The sequence below is a fragment of the Ziziphus jujuba genome, chromosome 2 (genome assembly GCF_031755915.1).
Source record: "Ziziphus jujuba cultivar Dongzao chromosome 2, ASM3175591v1".
Lineage (NCBI taxonomy): Eukaryota > Viridiplantae > Streptophyta > Magnoliopsida > Rosales > Rhamnaceae > Ziziphus > Ziziphus jujuba.
Genome location: NC_083380.1, coordinates 12,932,992 through 12,959,639, shown reverse-complemented (window position 1 = coordinate 12,959,639; position 26,648 = coordinate 12,932,992). Strand labels below are relative to the sequence as shown.

The 26,648-nt window shown below is 30.0% G+C and overlaps 2 protein-coding genes across 2 annotated transcripts; both read right to left on the bottom strand.

Moving 5' to 3' along the window:
* Positions 1–3,552: 3,552 nt before the first annotated feature.
* Positions 3,553–4,468, bottom strand: LOC132800438 (seed trypsin/chymotrypsin inhibitor TI5-72-like). The gene is made up of 2 exons (XM_060814086.1): positions 4,245–4,468; positions 3,553–4,011 (listed from the first exon to the last, which is right to left on the bottom strand). The coding sequence occupies exons 1-2, from the start codon at positions 4,393–4,395 to the stop codon at positions 3,782–3,784; spliced, it is 381 nt and encodes a 126-aa protein (XP_060670069.1). The 5' UTR covers positions 4,396–4,468; the 3' UTR covers positions 3,553–3,781.
* A 14,488-nt stretch (positions 4,469–18,956) lies between these two features.
* On the bottom strand, positions 18,957–19,946 carry LOC125422434 (seed trypsin/chymotrypsin inhibitor TI5-72). Its single transcript, XM_016027248.4, has 2 exons — positions 19,729–19,946; positions 18,957–19,449 (listed from the first exon to the last, which is right to left on the bottom strand). The coding sequence occupies exons 1-2, from the start codon at positions 19,877–19,879 to the stop codon at positions 19,220–19,222; spliced, it is 381 nt and encodes a 126-aa protein (XP_015882734.2). The 5' UTR covers positions 19,880–19,946; the 3' UTR covers positions 18,957–19,219.
* Positions 19,947–26,648: the final 6,702 nt, after the last annotated feature.

Sequence of the window (26,648 nt, the reverse complement as noted above, 5' to 3'; positions counted from 1 at the left end):
AGAAATGTCAAATTCATTGATGGTTATCAATAGATATGTCATTGTTGCCGATATTCACTGTTTAGTTACCAATTACTTGAAGTTCTTATCCATTTTAAACAAGAATAAAAATTAATCACTATAGTTAAAAATTATATATTTTAGTAAATATTTATCATATTTCTCAACTTGCATACTTCGATCGGGTTGAAAATCCCCCACTGCTAAGTTGTAATTTAAAAAAAAAAAAGTAACATTTACATTTAACTAATTAAGATTTTAAATTTATAATTATGTTTGATCAAATACTGTGTATGTAATTAAAAGAACAATACTTTAGGATCATAGTTAGTACAATTATTATGGCATAACAATAAATTGTTTATATATATATATATATTATTAATTTTAGATAAAATTGCATGCTTTGATTTATTTAAAATTTTAGATACATATTTAATTAGACAAATTTAAAATATTTGGTACTAATAATAAACACTTTTTTTTTTAATATTTATCGACTATATTTTCATAATTACTCCATTCTTTTTTTTTTTTTTTCTTTTGTTCTTTTTGCAAGAAAGAATTTACTTATATTAACATCGTAGATAGGTACGAACAGTAATGCATGATAATTTTCAGCCAATAATAACGCAGAACAACATATGGTGGGGCCAGACTATCCCAAATGCATCACATGTGAATGAAAGGTATTGGTGGGAGAGAAACATTGTACGAATGACATTTTGGAGGATCCTAGTACGAATTTTCTCCATAATATATATATATATATATATATATATATATATTTATAAAATCCCCTTCAGTAGAACATGAAATACTCATGATGTATAAACATTTTTCAAAAAAGAAAAAAAATCGTCAAGTATTGCAAACTTTTCTTTTCTGTTTTTTTTTTTTTTTTTTTTTTTTTTTTTTTTTTGGGTAATAACAACTTGTAATTTTTTTTATGCATTTTTTTTTAATTGAAAAGAGATGCATTTTGGAGCACTTTTGCATCACTAATATCTGTTTTGAAAATTTAAAAAAAAATTATATATATATATATATATATATATTGCAAGTATGCTTTTAGATAACTTATTTGTCTATTTTGAGAATAAAAAAAAAAAAAATAGCGCAAGCGTGCTTTTCAAATAACTTATTTTACGTGGCAAATGAAACAATTTGGTTTAAAAAAAGGAAAAAAAAAAAAAGGCTTGGATTTTTGTGTATATCAAGTGGCCTTCGACATCCTTTTTGTCTATTATAAAAGGGAAATTCTGTCTTTTTCTTTGTTATTTATCAATAATTATTTCTTTCTTATTATTTCTTTTAAGGAAAATCAAAATAATATCATAACACGTATATGCACAAAATGTTGATGACATCATCCATTTTATTTTTTATTGGCTATTACATTCTCTTACTTTGCCTCGAGGTTGTCAACACTCTTTATATTATCTGTTTCATTCAATTTATTACTAGCTAGTATGCTAAAAGTAAGTGCTTTTTACTTAGCTCCTATCAAGCCAACATTACTAGTTTATATGTTCTACTACTTATGAGCATAGGCATTCAATTAGAGCAATTTATGAAGGATATTCGCTTTTGGAGCACTCATGGCTTATTTGACTTTGTAAATTTGTACTAAATGTTGACTTTGCTTTTGCAGAGGCTTATTGCTACTAAACGTGGTATTCAAAGAATATCAGTTATTACAATGTTTGACAAAAGAGGGAATAATCTTATGATCCTTTGGCAAATTTAGAGATTTTTTTATGTATTTCTCTATCATAAGCAGTTGAATATCTATTAATTAGTGTTGTATTGTTATAAGTAGTTAAATATAAGTAGCTTATTCTAACTAGGCTACTAATCTTGTTCAGGTTTTTGTGGATTTAGAGTAATTTTTAGACGGTGTGGTTGGATTGGCTCACGATGCTAACTTAGCTTCCTCATTTTGATTGCTAGAGAAATTTGTTGTATAATAATTTATTTCCTATTTTAGGTAATGAATTGATTTATTATTATTATTATTATTATTTTGTGTTATGTATTTCATTAATTGTAAATTTTCAGTAATATATGGCTTAAATATTATTTGTAGGTCAATGGAAGAGAAATTTATATGGAAGAAGAAATCGTTGAGAAGCAAGAATGGGTATTTAACGATATTTGTAATATTTATCCATATTGAGAATATTGAAGATGGATTACTGAGTTTTTTTTTTTTTTTCCCCCTCTTCTTGGTTGATGCAATATTAACTTTTTATGCTTGTATTGTAATTTTTATTTTAAACTATTATAAATTTTACTTTAAGATTATGACTTTCCTGTTTTATTTCTATTTTTTGAATAAAAATCAATTATTGTTACACAATTATAAGATTTAGTTATTATGGGATGAGTTATATATATATATTTAAAAATGAAAAGTGATATCATGACACTCAAAAAAGTTTAGATGATATTTTTTAAGCGAAACTGCCATCTATTAATATAACTTAGAATTTGATATTTGAACTAGTAAAGCTGACAATTCTTCAAAGAACTATCATTTCAAAATAAATTTAAATGACATTTAAAAACTATCATCTAAAATCGAAACTTTAAATGATACATTACAAGATGACGATCCTTCATAAGATGAAAAAGCATTATTTATAACTTTAGATTTTTGTCATTATAATTGTTCTCTACAATTGTATAATTGATTTGTTTCTTTTGTTGTAAAGCTGCATAGAGTATGTATAGATTATTGTTTCACATTGGCGAACATGTGATATATGTTAATGTAAAGTTGGATAAAACCCTAAGGTGATCAATAGAATCAGAAAGATGAGTTGCATTTTTAAAATTTGAATATCTTTATCTATATACCTAATACTTTAGTATTATTCTTTCTAGGCTTGCTTTGGAATATATATATATATATATATATATATGCAGTTCAGCTCAGATGAGGATATATTCAATTTTTCAAGTTGAGAATGAGTGGCCTTAATCATCTAGAATAGTTAAACTACATCTTATATCAAACCTATCACATTACATATATGTAATTTAATGATTCTAAATGATTCAATTCACTTTTCTTTAATTTAAAAAGTTTAGAATATCCTTTCCTAATTTACCATTGTATATATATATTTTTTTTCTCTTACTACCATATGAGTATATTTTCTAAGTTGGGGTATTATATTTACACTATCTCATATTTTCTAAGTTGGGGTATTATATTTACACTATCTCATACTTTACGTTGCATTGTTGTTCAAGTTTTTCATTCTCACGCAATATGTGAAAGAAAACCCTTGAAACAAAAGACTACCAACGGAAACAATAGCATAGCTCTTGAATACGATAACGTCGCTAGAAGAGGGAAATAAATAAGAAATATAGCACTTATCAAATCTCATTAAAATATGATTTTTTCTTTCACCATTTTAGTTCAATAGTAATAGTACTATTTAAAAAAAAAAATTGGGATAGCCTTGTGTTGCTCTGTCTCTGACATGATAGATAGGCATAAAGAAATAATCCAGAATAATAATTTAGAGAAGACGTACATGATATAAGCTTTTATCCATTTATATCAATCCCAACAAGGATTGAATGGTGCATTGATCCCAAACATAATTCACAGGAAAAATATTTGAGATCAAAGGCAATTTTATTTCCAACATAAACATTTTTATTTAGGGAAGACTTGGCTTACATATTATTTAAAAGCCTCAACATATGCATCAGCCATTGAGGCAGTTGGCCAAGCCTATATAGTACTTAACATAGTGGCGATTTAGTCGGTAGCAACAGCGGAACATGGTGGACTGCAACAGTCTGTAACATCAAGACACTTGCATTGTGGGGGATAGCTCATTGTGCACATGCAAAGATCACAGCCCATGCATCGATGTGGATCGGAGAAGATGTCTGCGCACATGCATTTTGGAGGCATGCTTTTAGTGCAATAGCAAGCATCACAGCATGCCATCATATTTCCTTCATTCTTCCCACGCACCACTCTCACTACAACATAGAAAACCAACCAATAAAAAAAAAAAAAAAAAAGATGTTGGTTACTTCAAATTCGTATCCACAACATGAAAATTAATAATGAATCTCGTTAAATCTTTCCGTATTCGGCTTGAACCAAAAAAAAAAAAAAAATTTAGTTACGAGTGGGAAAAAAAAATAAAAAACCATAATGTTTATCGAATAGGTAAAACTTGTGAAACAGAAAAAAGGATGTTAATATGTACCAAAGTTATCAGAAACATGGTTTCTGGCACTTAGTAGGTCAAAGAGATCCAAGACATGAGCATCAGGTCTAGCAGAAACTGTTGCAGACAAAGCTAGCAGAAGAACAGCTAGCACTGCCACAGTCATGACAACAGCCTTCTTGGAAGCCATGAATAATTCTCTTTGCTCTGGTATTTTAGCTCTCTTTTGAAGATTGTTTGGGTGGTGAAGAAGATGTGGTAAGTTTGGGGATATTTATAGACAATGTACGGAAAGAGAGCCAACAGATTACTTGGTGACAAAAATAAATAAATAAATCAATAAAGAAACGCGTTTTTGGTTATTAATGAAATTCCAAAATCCAAATATAATTTTTAAAAGAGAATATGTTTAAAAAATAAAGAGAGAGAGAGAGAGAGAGATTAAACGTTTTCCCAATAAATTCAAAAGAAAATAAACATTAATTGTTTTTGTCGTTTATACGTGTCCTTGCACGTGTATCTTGTCACTGATTTCTTACCAATGTTATGTTGTCTCTTACTCTCTGTCCAACAAGTAGATATAGATATTTAATTTATCTCTTTTTTTTTTTTTTGGCTTAAAAATATTTAATTTGTCGCTTTCAAATAAGCAGATAAATATTCAATTTATTTTGTATAGCGGGACGCTTGGGAGCTTGCCCGCCCACCTTCAAAAGGTAATTAAAAAATATATGCTCTTGAAAGCCATAGACTAAACGTTACAAAAAGTAATTAATAAACATTTTAATATTTTTTATACTACAAAGTATATATATTACTTATGATAGTTCTTGGTTATGATGCAACAAATCTAAATTATGTTCCATATTATAAAATTAGAAAAATGAATTAAATAAATTCACTATCTGGTTATAATAGACTTTAATAAATGAATTAAACAATACTAGTCGGGGCGGAGGTAGGCTATCCCCACTGACAATACCATTTGTTTGGTTAGATGAAAATCCAAGACAGACACCCATCTCAACCAAGAAATTTTTTAGAAAATATATATATATTTTTTTGAAATCTCTCTAGAATTTTAATAATCAAGAAGCTCAATTATAATTGTAGAATAGAAATGATTTTGTGAGTTTCATGCCACCTCTATAATTGATCCTTGATTTACTGATTAAATTAGACACCAAATATAAATTTTAAAAATTAAATAACAGATGGAATGATCTATGTGCAGAGAAAAAATAGATTCGCATTTGTATTAACTTGGGTTCTTGTATTTTTAAAAATGAAACATAGGATTTGAGCTTGCCAAAGAGACTAAGGTTGCTTTGAATGATAATACTTGCCAGAGAGACTAAGATTGGTTTGGATGATAATACTTCTAAGTTTGAGATAGATGGGATCCCAGCAGAGAAGAATAGTGTTATAGGAGTAACCGTGTTAAGGTGTGTAACTGTTGATATGGCAAAAATAAGACAGATGTTATTTTTTTATTGGTAGTATGTACCATATCAGATTCTATATAAATACTATGTACTGAAAAATTTCTCATGTTCGCCTCCCCTAATTTTCACTTTTAACATTTTATATATATTAAATATATTTGTTTTTGGGTTATTACCTTAGTTGGTCCCTTCATAAAATTGATTTTAATTTTTTTTCAGTCTCCAAATCAAGTTAGGATCTTAATTAATTAATTTTTAGAAAATATTGTATTATAGAGTTTATAATTTTTTTCATCTGAACCTAGATAAATTATATATTTTTCATCCTATATATATCGTATAATATACCATACAAAGATAATAAATAGAAAACAAAATTTTTCTTCTCCTTGTTTTTGGTATATATTGATTTCCAATTTAATTTCAGTCTATCTACCCAATAAAGTCAATAACTATGGCACACAAGAAAAGCAATAACTTTTATATTTTTGTATTTTTCACATTTTTATTTAGAAAAGAATAACATTTTTTAAAAATTTAAAAGAATGAAGAATATTATTTTGATCTGTGTTTTATTTTATTTTTTATTTTTGTTTTTGTTTATGTTAATAAATTGAGATATAATCAAGTTAAAATATTAGAAGAAAATTATATATGCTTTTTAACAGTACAAAATAAAAATATGTGTTTTTCTTTTTAAATATTGTACATTAAATTTCTTTTGTGTTGTTAATAAATTGCTTGCCTTTTTTTTTTCTTTCCCCCCCCCCCCCCCCCCCCAAAAAAAAAAAAAATCCTGGCTCCGCACCTGGTAAAAGGCGATAGACCCCACAATCACGTGCAGAATAGTGACAATACTTCATTACCAAAAAGATCACATCCTACGACTCTACATCGATACAAAAAAATAATGCAGAATAATTTTCAGTATATTCTGTATCCACATGCACGTATTATTGCAAACTATTGCTGGGAGAAACATAGTACGGATTTTTTCAACATATATATATATATATATATATTCTTTCATTACAGCTTGAAAAACTCATCATCATCAAATATAAACTTTTAATCCATCGTTATCAATTTTGAAAATAAAGAATTTTACAAGTATATGTGCTTTACAGATAACTTACTTTATGTCGCAAATAATAAAATGTGGTTTTAAAAATTGGAAGAAAAATGAGTGGATTTGTGTATATTATATTCGGATAAAATTGTATATGGAGCATTCTGGAAGTCCAGTTGGTGCGGTTCATTGATAAGAAACTGACACTGCGAAAAGTTACATGTGGTGTCAAGACTTGGAATATTATCTGAATGTAAAAGCATGAATAGATTATATCGCTTGAATTTTCCCAGTTAATTAATATACTAATTTGGTCGTTTCCTATTTTCTACGATTAGGACCATGAAGAACACAATCAGATGTGTGAGTTTCTTGTCTTTTTAGGGCCATTTTCTTTCCAAATAAGATAATTTAGTGGGATAAAATTCCGTTTAAACGATGTGGCTTAATTTCATTGGAAAGATAGAGATTGGGATAGGATTTTAGAACAAACAAACCATGATAGGATCCTCTCAGAATTTTTGGATAGTTTCGTCTAGGAAAATCTCATTGAACAATCTTTAAAGAAAAGTCCAATAGAACATCACTTGAACCGCAGACAAGTAATAGATACAATAAAAAATAATACTTTGAGGTTTATATTTACGAAGGTGTTCTTTTCGGTTGAATATTCACTTGCGGAATTACACAGTTTGAATATTGAACACGTAAACTCCAAAAAAAAAAAAAAAAAAAGGTATATTGAACACGTAAGTGTACAATCAAGCTTGAAAATGTTAAGAAGATACGACAATAATAATTATTACTACAACGGATATCGGATGTCCTTCAACTTATGCTGATCTTTTTACTAGAGAATTGTTCTTCAGAATGCGATGATCATTGATAATTTGTCGATTTAGGACTTTGTTTGTATAAAGTTAAAAACAAAGAACTCAGATAATTATGCTGCAAAACTTGCATAAACAAGAAACTTAGATCGCCTTCTTTTTTTTTTTTTGTTAATAAATTTTAAACGTTATTCTTTATCAAAATTTTTAAGGTTAACTACAATTTTGGTATCTCTTAATTTTAAGAAATTACCTTTTTGGCTATCAAGTTTAAAACAGAGATTGCATTTTTGACTATTAAATTTAAAATGTTCAAATTTAGATCTTCAAGTTTCAATTTAATTCATTTAGGCCCCATTGGATTTTTGGCAAACGTTAATTTCCGGTTTGAGGGTATTCAAAGATATATATATATATATATATATATTAAATAAAAAGCCTCAATTGCAATCCATTAAAGCCAAAGGACTTGAATAGTAAAAAATTGTAGGATTAATTGTACTTTAATGCCCTTAACTTATAGTACTTAGCTTTAAAAAAATAGCGATTTAAACTTTTGTTTTTCAATTTATTTTAGATTGATTTGATCTTCAATTTGGACTAATAAATTAATAATGACTTTGTTTAGAAACTTAAAAGCAGATTTTGCAAGAGATTAGGATGAAATTGAAAATTAGACCAGTTTATAATAAATTTAAAAATTTGAAAAAATCAAAATCACTACTTTTAAAAATAAGGGTCTAAATGTAAAATTTTAAAAATTAAAAATATCAAAATATAATTAATCTCAAATTGTTTTTTAATATTGGTTGAATATGATGACGAAACTTTTATCATCATTAATCTTAAAAATCCAATTGTACCAAAGTACAACAAATTGGAACTTGAGAACCAAAATTAAAACATTTTAAATTTAATAGCCAAAAATGCAACTTTTTTAAAATCAGAGGATACTAAAACATAACTAATTTAAAATTTTAATAAGAAAGAGATTTAAAACTGTCTTGTTGTTTAGCGTTACTTTAATTCTAGCGCTAATTTCTGTCTTAGATTTTGTCTCCTTTGGAAAAACGTGCAAACAGAGGTTTCTCAGCTGATCCAAAATAATAATAATAATAAAACATAGGGTTTACACAGAGAATTTTGTTATTATCTTATAAAGTCAAAATGACCCTTTGCGATACAGAGTAGAGTGGCAATGACGGAAAACATATAATAGTGGCAAAGGATCCGTATCGATCACAATATGGTAAATACTAAATTTCTTTCTTCTTCTTTTTATTTTTTAATTTAAAAAAAGAGTGAATTCTCATACTACGTAGGCAATGCAACATATATGATATGTCCAATTAACTTCTAATATATTTTTGTTTTTAAATGTAATTAAGTTATGCAGTTATCTTATAGAAATTCAAAATAATTGAAAACCGACATAAAAATGCAAATAAGAACAAATATTAATAAAACCCATCACATAGCAGATTTTACATCTCTGCTATTTGATTTCAAGAGAACATTAAAATTACTACCATGTATATATATATATATATATATTATTCTAATTTTTCTAACTTTATATACTTTTTTACTAACATGCCGTAAAAATAATAATAGTAAAAAAAATTATTCGTTTGATTTTCTAATATTTGTATTTTTTAAGTTTGGAGATAACTTGTCCATTAAAAAGAAATAATAATACCAGTCAAAATGAAGTTATTGAAGTTTTTGTAAAGTACTGCAAAATATACTTGTGTTCATGTTCTTCTATGGCTGGACTGCAGGGATAAATTTAGTGCTTCCATTTTTGCATTAATGCATTCTAGCCCAGAAGCATTTTATAATAAGGTTTTAATTTTCCTTGTGCAGTAATGGAATAATGGGCATATAAGAACTTTATAAGAAATTTTTATAAGATCATCAATTCCTGCTTTAAGTACTTATATATATATATATAATGAATTATATATTAATTCATATCAAGTAATAATTTATATTCATGAAACTCCATATTTATTAACTTTCATATAATTCAGTAGACGCCATGAATAGCTTACACTTTATCTAATTTTATAATTAGAAACCACAACAGCAGTGGTTAAGGCAAAGAGAGAGAAAACTGGGAAGCACTCCATGGCATATGCAATATTTATTTAGTTTGACTTCTGATTAACAGCAAAAGCAGCAGCTTCTGGTGTGCATTTCGGGTGGCAAAAATCAGTAACATCAGCCCACCTACATTGCGGAGGAACGCTGAGAGTCCAGAAGCAGGTTTCACACGTTGCGCACCGCTCAGTGCCTTTGGAAACTTGTCTGCAATGGCATTGCGGCGGGTAGCTTGTGGATAAGCACTTGTCGCAGCATGGCCCATCCGGCTGCTTGTGTTTCCCTATTTTATTTTCATCACAAATAATTATGTAAGACGTGGGTGAAGAATAAAATATCAATATCGGTTTTGATATAACGAGAAACTAATAAGGAGAGATCGTAAATGATAATATTCATAATCGTCTGATAATATGATTTATTTGATCCGACAACTGTAGATAATTGTCTTTTATGATTTTTTTTTATTTTATAAAATTTTCATTTTATCAAATCCATATTTATATATATATATATATATATATATGTAAACTAATAAGATATTATGTAATAGGTACGCAATTGAAAAGAAACCTGGTTATTGGAAGCATGGATATAAAAATTCATAATATTATCAATATTTCTATCGATATTTCAGTAATATTTTAGATTCGATTTTAATAAGAAGGATAAAAAATATCCACCAACATATTTAATATTGATAAGAAATTAAAATTTATTTATCACTTATATCAACAAAAATGTTGAATTTATCCATAATTGTCGAAGATGTCAACAACTATCAATGGAAATTGAAGAAAAAAATATGGATTTTTATTGAAATATAGAAGAAATGTGAATTCATTGATGGTTACCGACAGACATGTCATTGTTGTGAATATCCACTGTTTAATTACTAATTACTTGAAGTTCTTCTCCATTTTAAACAAGAATAAAAATTAATCACTATAGTTAAAAATTATGTATTTTAGTAAATATTTATCGTATTTCTCAACTTTCATACTTCGATCTGGTTGAAAATCCCACTCTTCTAAGTTGTAATAAATAATGTAAAAAAAGAAGATAAAAGTTAACTATTATTTTTAATTACGATTTTAAATTTATAATTATGTTTGATCAGGTACTTTCCATGTAATTAAAAGAATAATACTTTAGCATGATCATAGTTAGTATCATTATTACGGCGTAATAATAAATTGTTTATATATATATATATATTTATATTATTAATTTTAGATAAAATTGGATACTTTGATTTATTTAAAATTTGAGATACATATTTAATTGGACAAATTTACAATATTTGGGTACTAATAATAACATTTTATTTGTTTTAATATTTATGAACTGTTTTTTCATAACTTTTATTCTAACTATTATATTTTTATTTTATTTTACTGTATTAAATATCTAATATGAAAAAGTTTATGTTTTAAGTAAAATATTAATAATTTTTATAATATTTTTATCGATATTTTTATAAATTATACATTGAATTTTTTTATCGATATTTTGATCAATAGTTGGAATAGTTGGAGATGAGAAACCCATAAAAATGGAGAGCAGTTGCAAATACTACTGCTAATAGAAGAATAGTACTGCAACCTTCCAAACCATCGTTTTCTTCATAGCCATATCACTTTCTATTTTATATTCTACCATGCCTTTTCCAATTAATCTTAAAATTTGGAGTGCATAACAAATGTGTAGTCACAGGGCACGAAAATTGAGAAGAGATAATTGTGGTGCCTGGCAAGCTACCATGAGTGTCCACAAATAAAACAAACGGCAAAACAATTAATAATTGAATGAGGACAAAAAATTCGGATGGCCCTAAAATTGAAGTAAAAATATGTTTTGTTTGTTTTTGGTTTGCCTTTTTTGCTTTTGTTTTTTGTTTTCCTTTTTTTATTTTTTTGTTCATGGGGAGCGCCACTTAAGTAATTACTCCATTCATTTTTTTTTTTTTCTTTTTGTAAGAAAGAATTTAACATGATAGACAGGTACGAAGAGTAATGCATGATAATTTTCACCCGATAATAATAATGCAGAACAACATATGTTGGGGCCAGATTATCCCAAATGCATGCACACATGTGAATGAAAAGTATTGGTGGGAGAGAAACATTGTACGAATGACATTCTGGAGGACCCAATAACCAATTTTCTCCATATAATATATATATATATATATATATATATATATATTTGTACATATGTATAAAATCCCCTTCAATAGAACATGAAAAACTCATCAAATGTATAAACATTTTTCCCCCCCAAAAAAAAAAAATCATTGCAAACTTTTCTTTTCTTTCTTTTTTTTTTTTTTTTTAATAACAACTAACTTTTTTTATGCATTTTTTTTTATTAAAAAGAGATGTATTTTGGAGCACTTTTGCATCATTAATATCTATTTTGAAAATAAATAATCGATTTGGAACTTACTAGTTTATAAATATATAATACAAATTAAAAATCTTCCATACATAAAATATAAATAATAAATTATAGTTATCCGAATATAAATACAATTAGAGTAATCTAACATAGAATAAATATAAGATCGCAATCTATAACTATATAATTTATAATATCCAATAACACTCATCAATGTTAACTAAGAGCTTATGGTGGTGATGGTCGAACTTGGTTATGGTGGTGGTGGCGGCAAGATAACATGAAGCAGGCTGTTTAGGGTTTATTTGGGGATATGTTAAAAAAATATATATATTAAAAATTGAAACATAAAAATGAAAAAAAAATAAAAAAATTATATAATTTTTTAATCGTATAATATACAAGTTGGGTTGAGTTGGGTTGGATTGGATTTATATTTCCAACCTGATAACCAAACCAATCCAAAAAAATTATGATATATTGTGTAACAGTCCAATCCACCCGCATATAGATATTGTCCGCTTTGGCACTGAGAAATCCTCTTACAACCCAGTCCTCACGGGTTTAAAACGCGTCTACAAAGGAAAGGTATCCACACACTTATAAGCCATTCTTCGTTTCCCTTTCTAACCGATGTGGGACTTCACAATTCTCCTCCCTTAGGGTCCAGCGTCCTTGCTGGCACACCCATCCGGGTCTGGCTTTGATACCAACTATAACAGTTCAGTCCACCCGCATGTAGATATTGTCAGCTTTGGCACTGAGAAATCCTCTTACAACCTAGGTCTCAGGGGTTTAAAATGCGTCTACAAAGGAAAGATATCTACACATTTAAAAGCCATGCTTCGTTCCCCTTTCCAACCGATGTGGGACTTCACATATTGAACCTAACCTAACTAGACTTGGTAACGTGTTGTGTTAAATCTTGTTTATGTTGTATTGTGTTGTATTCATGTGAAATTAAGTTAACCCAAACATGACCCGTTAAGCTTTTGTGTAAAAATATATAAATTCGAACCCATTCGATAAATTATCGTGTAACCTTTCATCCAACCCGTTAACCCATTAACAATAAATACAAATTTAAAAATTTAAATTTACTTAGTTTTGAAATAATAAAATAATAATTTTTTTAAAAAATTACAAAAATTCTTGTTTATTTTTAGATTTTTTAAAAATTAAACTAAAAAATAACAAATTAATAAATGTTTAACAATAAATTAAGTAATTTTAATACTATAAAACTTATGTAATTATCAAAATACCTCATCTTTACTGGGTCTAATAGGTTTATCGTATTTCATCCGTTAATTTATTGGGTCTTATTGGGTGACACTGATAAAGATCCGACATGATATCGTCAACCTAAACCCGTAAATTATCGTGTGGGTTCTTGCCGTGTTATCTTATCTTGTGAGATTTTGCCAGACCTAAACCCAACCCAATTTATATAAGAAATCTAATCCAAACTGTTAAAAATAGATTGGATCGATCGGCTTAAATGGGTTGGGATGGATTTTGCCCACCCCTATTGATGACACCATCCATTTTATTTTTTGTTGGCTATTAAATTCTCTTACTTTGCCTCGAGGTTTTCAACACTCTTTATATTATTTGTTTCATTCAATTTATTACTAGTTAGTATGCTTTAGTAAGTGCTTTTTACTTAGCTCCTATGAAGCCAACATTACTAGTTTATATGTTCTACTATAAGCATAGGCATTCATTTAGTGCAATTTACGATGGATATTCTGTAACACCCCGTCCCGAATCGCACCAGAATCCGTGCACGTTAACCGTTGACCAAAGGGGTCAAAAGTTGACTTTTTGACTCGGTGGGAATTTCGAGTTGACCAGGGTACCGTGGCGAAGTGCATGACGCCCTGAGTTCGTAGACTAGTAGCACGTCGAAAACGGAGCTACGGTTTGAAAGTTATGGGCAAAACAAGTTGAAGTGTAAACTGTCTAAAAGGTGCCAGGAGTTGACTTTTTCTTGTGATGTAATTGTGAGTTGACTCTTGTATGGTTGTAAAGTACTCGTCGATACGAGTTCATAGACTAGCGGCACGCTTAAATCGGACATGTGGTTAAAACGTTATGGACGTTTGAAGTTTACCGGATACCGTATTATTTTAATGTTTTTGGGTCGTGAACAGTGAAATGCCACGTGTCAGCTTCTGAGTGGTCCACGTGGCATGAACAGTGTCACGCAGGGTTTTAATTTTGAAAAACTCTCGGGGAAGAGAGAGAAAGAGAGAGAAGAGAGAGAAAGAGAGAGAGGAGAGAGAAAGAGAGAGAGAGGACCCGCCGGCCGCCGGTCATTTTCACATTTTTCCGGCTTAGTTACTGTACACGCGCCGGCCAGCCAGATTGCCCACCTCATTTCCGGCAAAACCTCCAAATTTCACGGCCAACGGCCGCCGGACGCGCCCGGATCGGACGTCGGAAGTTTGGCGGCGATTTTTCCCCCTCCACCGCCGGCCACCGCGAATCGGCACTATTCCGGCCGATATACAGTACACGCGCCATACACCCAGCATCCTCTCCTCAAGTCCGGCCTACCCACCAAAAATCACGGCCATCGGACCACCGACGCGCCGGGATCGGAGCGTTTTCCGGCGAGGGGTCGAAAATCTTCAAACGGTGATTTCTCCGCCGTCCGACCTCCCTTTTGCTCACCGTCAGTCCCGTTGGATTGCTCTCCTCACGATCTACAAATCTGCAAAATTTCACAGCAAACGGCCACCGCCGGAAAATACTGTTCCGGCGACGGTTGCCGGTGACCGCGGCGGCCCGCCGGAAAATACTGTTCCGGCGAGTACCCGAAAATTTCGGCCAGCTCCAGTCCGCAGTGTTCGACCTCCTGAACCCAAATCCGACTTCCGTTTCCACCAATTCGCGACGGTTTGGGAGAATTGCGGAGCCGAAACCCGAAAAGCTTCCCGACGAAATTCAAACCCCGTCGGGTACGATCATCGAAAATTAAGACCGGATCTGTGATTAGCATCACTCGAGCTTCGATTCGGTATATAACTCGTAAATTCTAGATATCGTTTGTGTTTTGACCCCCCGGGTACCGGGTATTATTTACCCGAATAAAATATTAATTTATTTGACTGTCTGTGAATTTTGTTCTAGGAGCACCGGTGAGTCGTAGAATTGATCCTGTAGTGGATCATGGGTTAATTGCGTGCTCAAGGTGAGTGACCCACCTTCAAATTAATTTTGGGGAATTTAATTGATGAATATATTATGTGTGAATTAAATATTTGGAATTTAATTTCTATGTGCCAAATATTTATTGGATTTATTGTAGAATTATTTATGAATTTATTGGATTTAAGAAAATGCGAATTCTACAAATTTATGCCGTGTGGAATTATTTTATGGTTTTGAGGATTTTGAAATTGGTGTGGTTTTAATGGTAAATTGGGCACGATTTGATTTTCAAATATTTCAAGGAAAATATTTGGTTATGTTGGTGATTTCAATTTTTATGAAATATGCCCATAAAATATTATGGGATTTGATTATGATATTTCGAGAAATTATTTATGCTTCGAAAAAATGTGGATATTTGAATTGATGGATTTGGGAGTTGGTGGATTTGAAAATCATGGAATTTATGGTATGGATTATAAGGAAATTGTGGAGAATTTCCCGGTTCAAGCGGATGGATTATGCCCGCTATGCTTATGAAAAATGTGAAATTTGTTTTATGATTTAAATTTATGGATTTTATAATTTTTAGATGCACCGTGCACGTACTGGTGTTCTGATTATGTGATCTGGTATATGTGATATGGTTAGTGTGCACACGGTTGTGATTAGCGCGCAGGTGGGTGTGATTAGCGCGCAGGTGATGTGATTAGCGCGTAGGTGGGTGTGAGTAGCGCGCGGTTGATATTATGAGGGTGTCCTGTGGATGCCATCGGAGAGGGCGGCCACCCCCCTTTGGCCGGGACACCAGGTTAGCAGCGGCGCAGTGGGACGCCACGCGACCGTATGCCGGTTTCTTTCTATAACCTCCTGTCTGGCGGTACCTTGGGACGCTGGGTACTGTTGGCGCCACTGGTATATAGTGGGTGCATCAAATGATTTTCAGAACTGTGTTTTAAAAATAAAATGTTAATGAAAAATATAATTGTTACCGCTTCTGGTATTTAATTGATGTCTTGGTTTTCGGGAAATATGAATAAAGGGTTTTGTGAAAATGTTTTAAAAGGGCAACCTTTCCAACTGAGAGAATTGTAAGGGTTTTGAGAGAAATTATTATTTCCAACTAATTATTATTTATATACCTATTACCGTGGTATGATAGTGTAGAGTAGTAGGGTCGCTCACTGAGATGATTAGCATCTCACACTCTTAAATTCCGTTCCTCTAGGTACCAGGTTGTCGGTGTTCACTCGGAGCGGACTCGATCTTCCTCGCTGTATTTGTTCGTGCAGTACCTTGTTCTTCTTTTACTGCAGTTGTACTATTTCTTTCACTTTTACTGTATTCTGTATTTTGTAGTACTTCATAAAGCTCTGTATACTGTATGGGACACTTATTTGAAGTGCTGAAATTTGTGGAACCAATTTGTAGTTTGTGGGAGGAATAAGGGGATATTTTTGAAGTGTGTTTTCAGTGCAGGTAAATTTGTGGTAAGTAAATCCCTTAGGGGAGGTGCTGCCGGATTTTCCGTTGGAAGGTTCGGTGGTATTTCCCTGGGATCAGGGCTGTCTAGGGTTCCGGAGGAGGAATTCTGGACGGGTCCTGACAGTTTCGATTTTTAGAACACTTGTGGCTTATTTGACTTTGTAAATTTTTACTAAATGTTGACTTTGCTTTTGCAAAGGCTCGGTATTAAAAAAATATCAGGTATTACAGTGTTTGACAAAAGAGGAATAATCTTATGATCTCTTGCCAAATTTAGAGATTTCTTATGTATTTCTGTATCATAAGCAGTTGAATATCGATTAATTAGTGTTGTATTGTTTTAAGTAGTTAAATATAAGTAGCTTATTCTAACTAGGCTACTAATCTTGTTCAGGTTTTTGTGGATTTAGAGTAATTTTTAGACTGTGTGGTTGGCTTGGCTCACGATGCTAACTTAGCTTCCTCAATTTGATTGCTAGAGAAATTTGTTGTATAATAGTTTATTTCCTATTTTAGGTAATGAATTCATTTATTATTATTATTATTATTTTGTGTTGTGTATTTCATTAATTATAAATTTTCAGTAATATATGGCTTAAATATTATTTGTCGGTCAATGGAAGAGAAACTTATATGGAAGAAGAAATCGGTGAGAAGCAAGAATGGGTTTTTAACGATATTTGTAATATTTATCCATATTGAGAATATAGAAGATGGATTACTTTTTTTTTTTTTTTTGTTGATGCAATATTACCTTTTTATGCTTGTATTTTAATTTTTATTTTAAACTATTATAAATTTTACTTTAAGATTATGAAGAAGAAATCGATGAGAAGCAAGAACGGGTATTTAACTATATTTGTAATATTAATCCATATTGAGAATATTGAAGATGGATTACTGAGGTTTTTCTTTTTTCCCCCTCTTCTTGGTTGATGCAATATTATCTTTTTATGCTTTTATTGTAATTTTTATTTTAAACTATTATAAATTTTACTTTAAGATTATGACTTCCCTGTTTTATTTCTATTTTTTGAATAAAATTCTATTATTGTTACACAATTATAAGATTTAGTTATTAGGGGATGAGTTATATATCTATATATATATATATATATGTGTGTGTGTGTGTGTGTGTGTATGTGTGTGTGTGTATGTGTGTGTGTGTGTGTATTTAAAAAAGAAAAATGATAACATGACAATTAAAAAGGTTTAGATGGTAGTTTTTCAGCAAAATTGTCATCTAGTAATGTAATTCAGAACTTTTAAAAAAACTATCATCTCAAAGTAAATTTAAAAGACATTTAAGACCTATCATCTAAAATTGAAACTTTAGATGACACTTTATATGATGGTGGTCCTCATAAGATGAAAAAACATTATTTATAACTTTAAATTATTGTTTTAAACTGTTATCTATCCATGCTTTGTCATTATGATTGTTCTCTACAATTGTATAACTGATTTGTTTCTTTTGTTGTAAAGCTGTATAGAGTATGTATAGATTATTGTTTCACATTGGCGAACATGTGATATATGTTAATGTAAAGTTGTATAAAACCCTAAGGTGATCAATGGAATTAGAAAGCTGAGTTGCATTTTTAAAATTTGAATATCCTTATCTATATACCTAATACTTTAGTATTATTCTTTCTAGACTTGCTTTGGAATATATATATATATATATATATATATATGTAGTTCAGCTTAGACGAGAATATACTCAATTTTTTAAATTGAAAATGAATAGCCTTAATCATCTACAATAGTTAAATTACATATTATATCAAACTTATCACATTACATTACATATATGTAATCTAATGATTCTAAACAATTCAATTCACTTGTCCTAAATTTAAAAAGTTTAGAATATCCTTTTTTAATTACCATTGTATATATATATTTTTATTCTCTTATTACCATGTGAGTATATTTTATAAGTTGGGGTATTATATTTACACTCTCATACTTTACGTTGCATTATTGTTCAAGCTTTTCATTCTCACGTAATATGTGAAAGAAAATCCTTGAAACAAAAGACTACCGACCGAAACAATAGCATAGCTCTTGAATACGATAACGTCGCTAGAAGAGGGAAATAAATAAGAAACATAGCACCAGCAAATCTCATTAAAATATTATCTCTCTCTCACCATTTTTAGTTCAATAGTAATATAACAATTTTTTTATTTTTTATTTTTTTTTTAAATATTGGGCTATCCTTTTGTTGCTATGTCTCTGACATGATAGATAGGCATAAAGAAATAATCCAGAATAATAATTTATAGAAGACACGATATAAGCTTATCCATTTATATCAATCCCAACAAGGATTGAATGGTGCATTGATCCCAAACATAATTCACAGGAAAAATATTTGAGATCAAAGTCGATTTTATTTCCAACATAAACATTTTTATTTAGGAAGACTTGGCTTACATATTATTTAAAAGCCTCAACATATGCATCAGCCATTGAGGCAGTTGGCCAAGCCTATATAGTACTTAACATAGTGGCGATTTAGTCGGTAGCAACAGCGGAACATGGTGGACTGCAACAGTCTGTAACATCAAGACACTTGCATTGTGGGGGATAGCTCATTGTGCACATGCAAAGATCACAGCCCATGCATCGATGTGGATCGGAGAAGATGTCTGCGCACATGCATTTTGGAGGCATGCTTTTAGTGCAATAGCAAGCGTCACAGCATGCCATCATATTTCCTTCATTCTTCCCACGCACCACTCTCACTACAACATAGAAAACCAACCAATAAAAATAAATAAATAAATAAATAAATAAATAAAAACAAGATGTTGGTTACTTCAAATTTGTATCCACAACATGAAAATTAATAATGAATCTCGTTAAATCTTTCCGTATTCGGTTTGAACCAAAAAAAAAAAAAAGAAAAAAAAAACAAAACAAAAAAGAATTTAGTTACGAGTGGAAGGAAAAAAAAAAAAAAACCATAATGTTTATAGAATATGTAAAACTTGTGAAACAGAAAAAAGGGTATTAATATGTACCAAAGTTATCAGAAACATGGTTTCTGGCACTTAATAGGTCAAAGAGATCCAAGACATGAGCATCAGGTCTAGCAGAAACTGTTGCAGACAAAGCTAGCAGCAGAACAGCTAGCACTGCCACAGTCATGACAACAGCCTTCTTGGAAGCCATGAATAATTCTCTCTGCTCTGGTATTTTAGCTCGCTTTTGAAGATTGTTTCGGGGGTGCAGAAAATGTGGTAAGTTTGGAGATATTTATAGACACATGTACGGCAAGAGAGCCAACAGATTAGTTGGTGACAAAAATAAATAAATAAATCAATAAAGAAACGCGTTTTTGGTTATTAATGAAATTCCAAAATCCGCATATAATTTTTAAAAGAGAATATGTTAAAAAAATAAAGAGAGAGAGAGAGAGAGAGAGTGATTAAACGTTTTTCCGATAAATTCAAAAGAAAATAAACATTAATTTTTTTTGTCGTTTATACGTGTCCTTGCACGTGTATCTTGTCACTGTTTTCTTACCAATGTTATGTTGTCTCGTACTCTCTGTCCAACAAGTAGACATAGATATTTAATTTATCTCCTTTTTTTGCTTAAAAATATTTAATTTGTCGCTTTCAAATAAGTATATATATTACTTATGATAGTTCTTCGTTATTATACAAAAAAATCTAAATTATGTTCCATATTGTGAAATTAGAGAAATGATTAAATAAATTCATTATCTGGTTATAATAGACTTTAATTAATGAATTAAACAATACTAATTGGGACGGAGGTAGGCTTAGGTCTAATGAGGCCATGTCCGCCGAGAAATTTTTTAGTACATACAGTATACTGACATGGTATATACAGCCAATAAAGAAATAACATCTGATTCATCACACATTTTAATATTTTTCGATCCTGTTTCTGTAACTCTTCCATTTTGTTTTTTGCTGGCTGTCTATTTTCTTCTGCATTAGACCTCCATATCAAATCAATTCACTAAAATGTTTACAAGAATTTCTCGCCTCAAATATAAAGCATCCAAGTCTTGCCCACTTTGATTTATGGTCCTTTCGCGGATTTTCCCATAGCCGTATATGAAGAACCAGAATCAAATTGTTCACTCTTCAATCATTCACCATTCACCAAGAAGATGGGCTATCCCTATTGACAATACCATTTGGTTGGTTAGATGAAATTCCAAGACAGACACACATATAAACCAAGAAATCTTTTCGAAAATATATATATATATATATATATATATATTTCTTTGAAATCTCACACAAGGTATCTAGAATTTTAATAATCAAGAAGTCCAATTATAATTGTAGAATAGAAATGGCTTTGTGAGTTTCATGGCACCTATATATTATCCTTTTCAATCTATTTTCAAATGTTTAACTCCTAACCATATCCATAATTGACCCTTGATTTACTGACTAGATTAGATACCAAATATAAATTTCAGAAATTAAATAACAGATGGAATGGTCTATGTGCAGAGAAAAATTAAGTTCGCATTTGTATTGATTTGGGTCCTTGTATTCTTAAAAATGAAACATGGGATTTGAGCTTGTCAAAGAGACTAAGGTTGCTTTGGATGATAATACTTGCCAGAGAGACTAAGATTGCTTTGAATGATAAGATTGCTTTGGATAATAATCTTCTAAGTTTGAGACAGATGGGATCCCAACGGAGAAGAAGAGAGTTATAGTAGTAACAGTGTTAAGGTGTGTAGTTGCTGATATGGCAAAATGGGACAAATGTTATTTTTTTATTGATAGTGTGTACCACATCAGATTCCATATCAATGTACTTTATGTACTGAAAAATTTCTCATGTCCGCCTCCCCCAATTTTTGCTTTTAACATTTTATATATATTAAATATATTTGTTTTTGGGTCATTACCTTCGTTGGTCCCTTTATAAAATTGGTTTTAATTTTTTTTCAGTCTCCAAATCAAGTTAGGATTCTTTTAGTATTTTTATGTGGATCTTAATTAATTAATTTTTAGAAAATATTGTATATAGAGTTTATAAATATTTTTTCATCTGAACCTAGATAAATTATATATTTTTCATCCTATTTATATCGTATAATATACCATACAAAGACAATAAATAGGAAACAAAATTTTTCTTCTCCTTGTTTTTGGTATATATTGATTTCCAATTTAATTTCATCCATCTACACAATAAAGTCAATAACTTTGGCACACAAGAAAAGTAATAACTTTTATATTTTTGTACTTTTCACATTTTTATTTAGAAGAAAATAACATTTTTGAAAATTTAAAAGAATGAGGAATATTATTTTGATTTATGTTTTATTTTATTTTTTTATTTTTGTTTTTGTTTATGTTAATAAACTGATATATAATAAAATTAAAATATTAGAAGAAAATTATATATGCTTTTTAACAGTACAAAATAAAAATGTATGTTTTTCTTTTTAAATATTGTACATTAATTTTTTTTGTGGTGAATTTTTTTTTTTTTAATGTTATGAAAATTTGTTTATATTAATAAATTGATTTTTTTTCCCCAAAATGTTTTTTTTTTTAAAATTTTTTTTTTCAAAACTCCTGGCTCCGCACCTGATACAAGGCATAGACCCTACATTCACGTGCAGAATAATGACAATACTTCATTACCAAAAAGATCACATCCTACGACTCTACATCGGTACAACAAAATAATGCAGAATAATTTTCACTATATTTCTGCATCCACATGCACGTATCAATGAGAACTATAGCTGGAAGAAACATAGTACGGATTTTTTCAACATATATAGATATATATATATATATATATATATATATATATATATATATATATATATTTATATATTCTTTCATTGCAGCTTGAAAAACTTATCATCATCAAATATAAACTTTTAATGCATCGTTATCAATTTTGAAAATAAAGAATTTTGCAAGTATATGTGCTTTACAGATAACTTACTTTATATTGCAAATAATAAAATGTGGTTTTAAAAATTGGAAGAAAAATGAGTGGATTTGTGTATATTATATTCGGATAAAATTGTATATGAAGCATTCTAGAAGTCCAGTTGGTGCGGTCCATTGATAAGATATTGACACTGCGTAAAGTTACATGTGGCGTCAAGACTTGGCATATTATCTGAATGTAAAAGCATGAATAGATTATATCGCTTGAATTTTCCTAGTTAATACTAAGGTGGTCGTTTACTATTTTCTACGATTAGGACCATGAAGAAGTAGACACAATCAGATGTGCGAGTTTCTTGTCTTTTTAGGGCCATTTCTTTCCAAATAAGATAATTTAGTGGGATAAAATTCGTTTAAACGATGTGGCTTAACAAACCATGATAGGATCCTCTCAGAATTTTTGGATAGTTTTGTCTAGGAAAGTCTCATTGAACAATCTTTAAAAAAAGTCCAATAAAACATCACTTGAACCTCAGACAACTATGTGAGATCTCACATCGGTTGGAAAGGAGAATGAAGTATGGATACATTTCCCTTGCGACGCATTTTGACAAAACAGTACAGGCTGGGCCCAAAGCGGACAATATCGCAAGCGGGTGGACTAAACTGTTACAGTTGGTATCAGAGCCAGTACCCGGATCGGTGTGCCAGCGAGGACATTGGGCCCCAAGAGCGGAGGATTGTGAGATCTCACATCAGTTGGAAAGGAAAACGAAGCATGCCTTAAAAGAGAGTGTGGATACCTTTCCCTCGCGACGCGTTTTGACAAAACCGTGCAGACTGGATCCAAAGCGGACAATATCGCATGCGGGTGGACTGGACTGTTACAACTAACACAGAATAAAAAATAATACTTCAATATATATATATATATATATATGATAGAACCTACCTTGATAACCACTCAGGACTCCTCCTAAAAAAGTCTCACTAGATAATTTTTAAATAAATCCCAATGAGATATTACCCGAACAGTACTGGACAATCACATCCATACAATATAAAATAATAGCTTACTATATATATATATATATATATATATATATAAGTCACAATAGCATGCAAACCTAGAACTACAGCCAACATTTACAGCTCATTATATTATATGGCATTATTTCACATATATACCAAGGTCACTACTATATTCATGATTTAAATTAGAGCATTTTAAAAGTACTTAAAAAATCAAGTAATACAAATCATGCAAAAAAGTTTAAGAAGAATAAAGATAAATATGGAAAGATAAATACTACTACTATTGTGCGAACTGCAGAAACGATATATGATGTATGAGGTAGATTGTCCCCTGACTATGTGAATCTAGGGGAATGAGTTAAAAACAAAAAAAAAATGTGAAATATAAATATCCTATTGAATAGTATGCTATAGTAAGAAAATAACATTTTATTGTTAAAAACATCTCTCCAAACCTCTCATCTACTCTTTGAAAAGTTTTACTTTTAAAACCATTTCATAAACCCATATTTATTACCCCAAAGCTCTAATTAAACAAGTACATTATGCATTGAATAAATCAACATTAATTCATTATAACGACCAAAACAATAACCACACATTTATTCAAGCATCAAGACTATACATCAAACATTTAATCTATCATTTTAAATCTTAAACTGCCCATATGTATCTACAACCCTTTATACCATATTATATACCAAGTACTGCCATGTGCTTCTTAGTGTTCCAAGGCACCACAGGTTAGTGCGGGAGGAGGGGAAAACTCATCATGACCTTTTAGCTTCTAAAGAAATTGTTGTAGGAACCTTATCATTATTCTTTGTAGTGATAAATATATACTAGCCATAATTAAATATCAATTGTAACCATCAGTAATATGGCCCACCAACTCGTCATGCCCAATACCACCATTATCCTGGCTATGATCTATATCAATTATACTCATTAGTACTATATGGTATAGAATCCTCATCATGTCCAGTATTACCAAATGTCTATTAGATCCAAAAGCATATAATCATATAAATCACTAATCAGATCATAGTCTCATCAACCATTTCAAATAAGCCTACATTTTTCATGCCATAAAATTATATAATTAATAATTGGGTTAGACATTATTATAGATATCGGAACATTCATATTTCAAGTTTCAAAGGTTCACCATGAATATATTTCTACTGTAAACATTTAAAATTTTGCAAAAAATCACATAAAATGATAATGTATATATAAATGACCATATATGCATAAGTAAATTTTTTTTTATTTTTCAAACGACATATATGTAGATATCTTACTAGTATGCCCAAGTTCATTCGAAAGCAAACCACTCACAGATACTATTACTAATCATTCTTTCTCGTCATCTCAGGATGCAGTACAGATGTCTATAATATAATAAAATATTTTTTAGGCTCTTAAAATTAAACTAAGGATATTGGTGTATATCAAATATCTTAAAATAATTTATATAACTATAAAATTACATAAAGTGGACACAAATAATCCAATTGCACCCAAACATTTAGGATTCGGTATCCAAAATTGGAGTTTTTCACTCGAAGGTTAATTTTATGAAATTAAATCTTCAAATGGTCCTACTAACATCTAATTATACTAAATTCAATTTGGTTTTAAGTTGTCCAAAAACAGTCCTACTTTATCTAGTATTTACACAAATTGACCCATATTGATGAATATCAATATTATGCCAAAAATTCCAACAAGTATTTTATGTATGGAGGTTCATAAGGGTAATTAAATACTAAGTTGTTCCATTAATTAATTAGCTATTTCCTTTTAGTTTTATTCTTTTTTCATTTGAGCTATAGACACTACAAAATTTACCAAGTAGTTTATTAAATAATGTGGTGAAATTATTTGTCATTTTTTATTGGTTAGCAAATATATATTCTAGATATAGATGAGTGAAGCTTTTACAAAATGGATATGATTAAATATCCATACCATGCTACATCATTTGGTAAATTATTTGATGAGTTTTCTGTATCTTTAGTATTATTTATTTATTTTTTATTACTGTGCTAAAACATGGCTATTATTATATGAAAGGAATACAAAAACAAATTGCTCAATTCACAAGTAGGCATCATGCTAAAGTCAAATCTTCAAAAGAAAAAACGAGGAAAGGATCATTATGCATGTTGGCCAGGTTTTTTTTTATAGCAATGTGACAAAAAAATTTGACATTTATATTCATCGACGTGTTGTTTAGAATAGAGTCATGGAATATTCACAAACACACATTAGTTTGAATATTGAACTACGTGTATGATCAAGAATTGAATCGGAGATGCTTGAAGAATATTATCTTATCCTCTCGCGACCACGCCCTTATCCTCTTATCTTCAAAAACAAATTAATATTTTCTTCCCTAAGATGTGGACATATATCTAGCTATTTTGAAAAAAGATATATCTAACTATTTTGAAATAATTTTCTGATATCTTCTTAAAATGAAATAAAATAAAATTCGAAACCCTTTGACGGCCCAATGATTAAGGACTGCACTAATCTTTTGATTACCATTTTTTTATTTTCTTTCTTATTGAAAATTTCAATAATCTATTTTCCATCTTTTGTCTTGTCATGTTTCATTTTTGGTTTGCCATTTCAAATGAGTAGTGGTCCTCAACATCCTTTTTATCCAATATAAAAGGGAAATTGGGCATGATTTTTTTAATTATTAATAATATTTATTTCCTTTTATATATATAGATATATTTTTGATAATTTGAGAATGGAAAATTTTAACACCGGTTCGTGAATCTAGGATTTAAAGGTAATATTACCAATGGACTAGTCATTCTCGTTTATTTACAATCTTCCCCCTTTTATACTAGTCTCTCAGATGGCTGCTTTTGTGTTCATTTCATTTTGTTGCTTCTTTGCAAGGGCATTGTGGATTAATTAGAATATTGACAAATTTTGTACCATGTGTTCAAAACGTGTGGTCTTCTCTTTTATTC

Coding starts and splice junctions, on each gene's coding strand:
- LOC125422434 (XM_016027248.4), bottom strand. CDS start 19,879: ATGGCTTCCAAGAAGGCTGTTGTCATGACTGTGGCAGTGCTAGCTGTT. Junction 19,450..19,728: donor CCATGTTTCTGATAACTTTG/GTACATATTAAT, acceptor TCTATGTTGTAG/TGAGAGTGGTGCGTGGGAAG.
- LOC132800438 (XM_060814086.1), bottom strand. CDS start 4,395: ATGGCTTCCAAGAAGGCTGTTGTCATGACTGTGGCAGTGCTAGCTGTT. Junction 4,012..4,244: donor CCATGTTTCTGATAACTTTG/GTACATATTAAC, acceptor TCTATGTTGTAG/TGAGAGTGGTGCGTGGGAAG.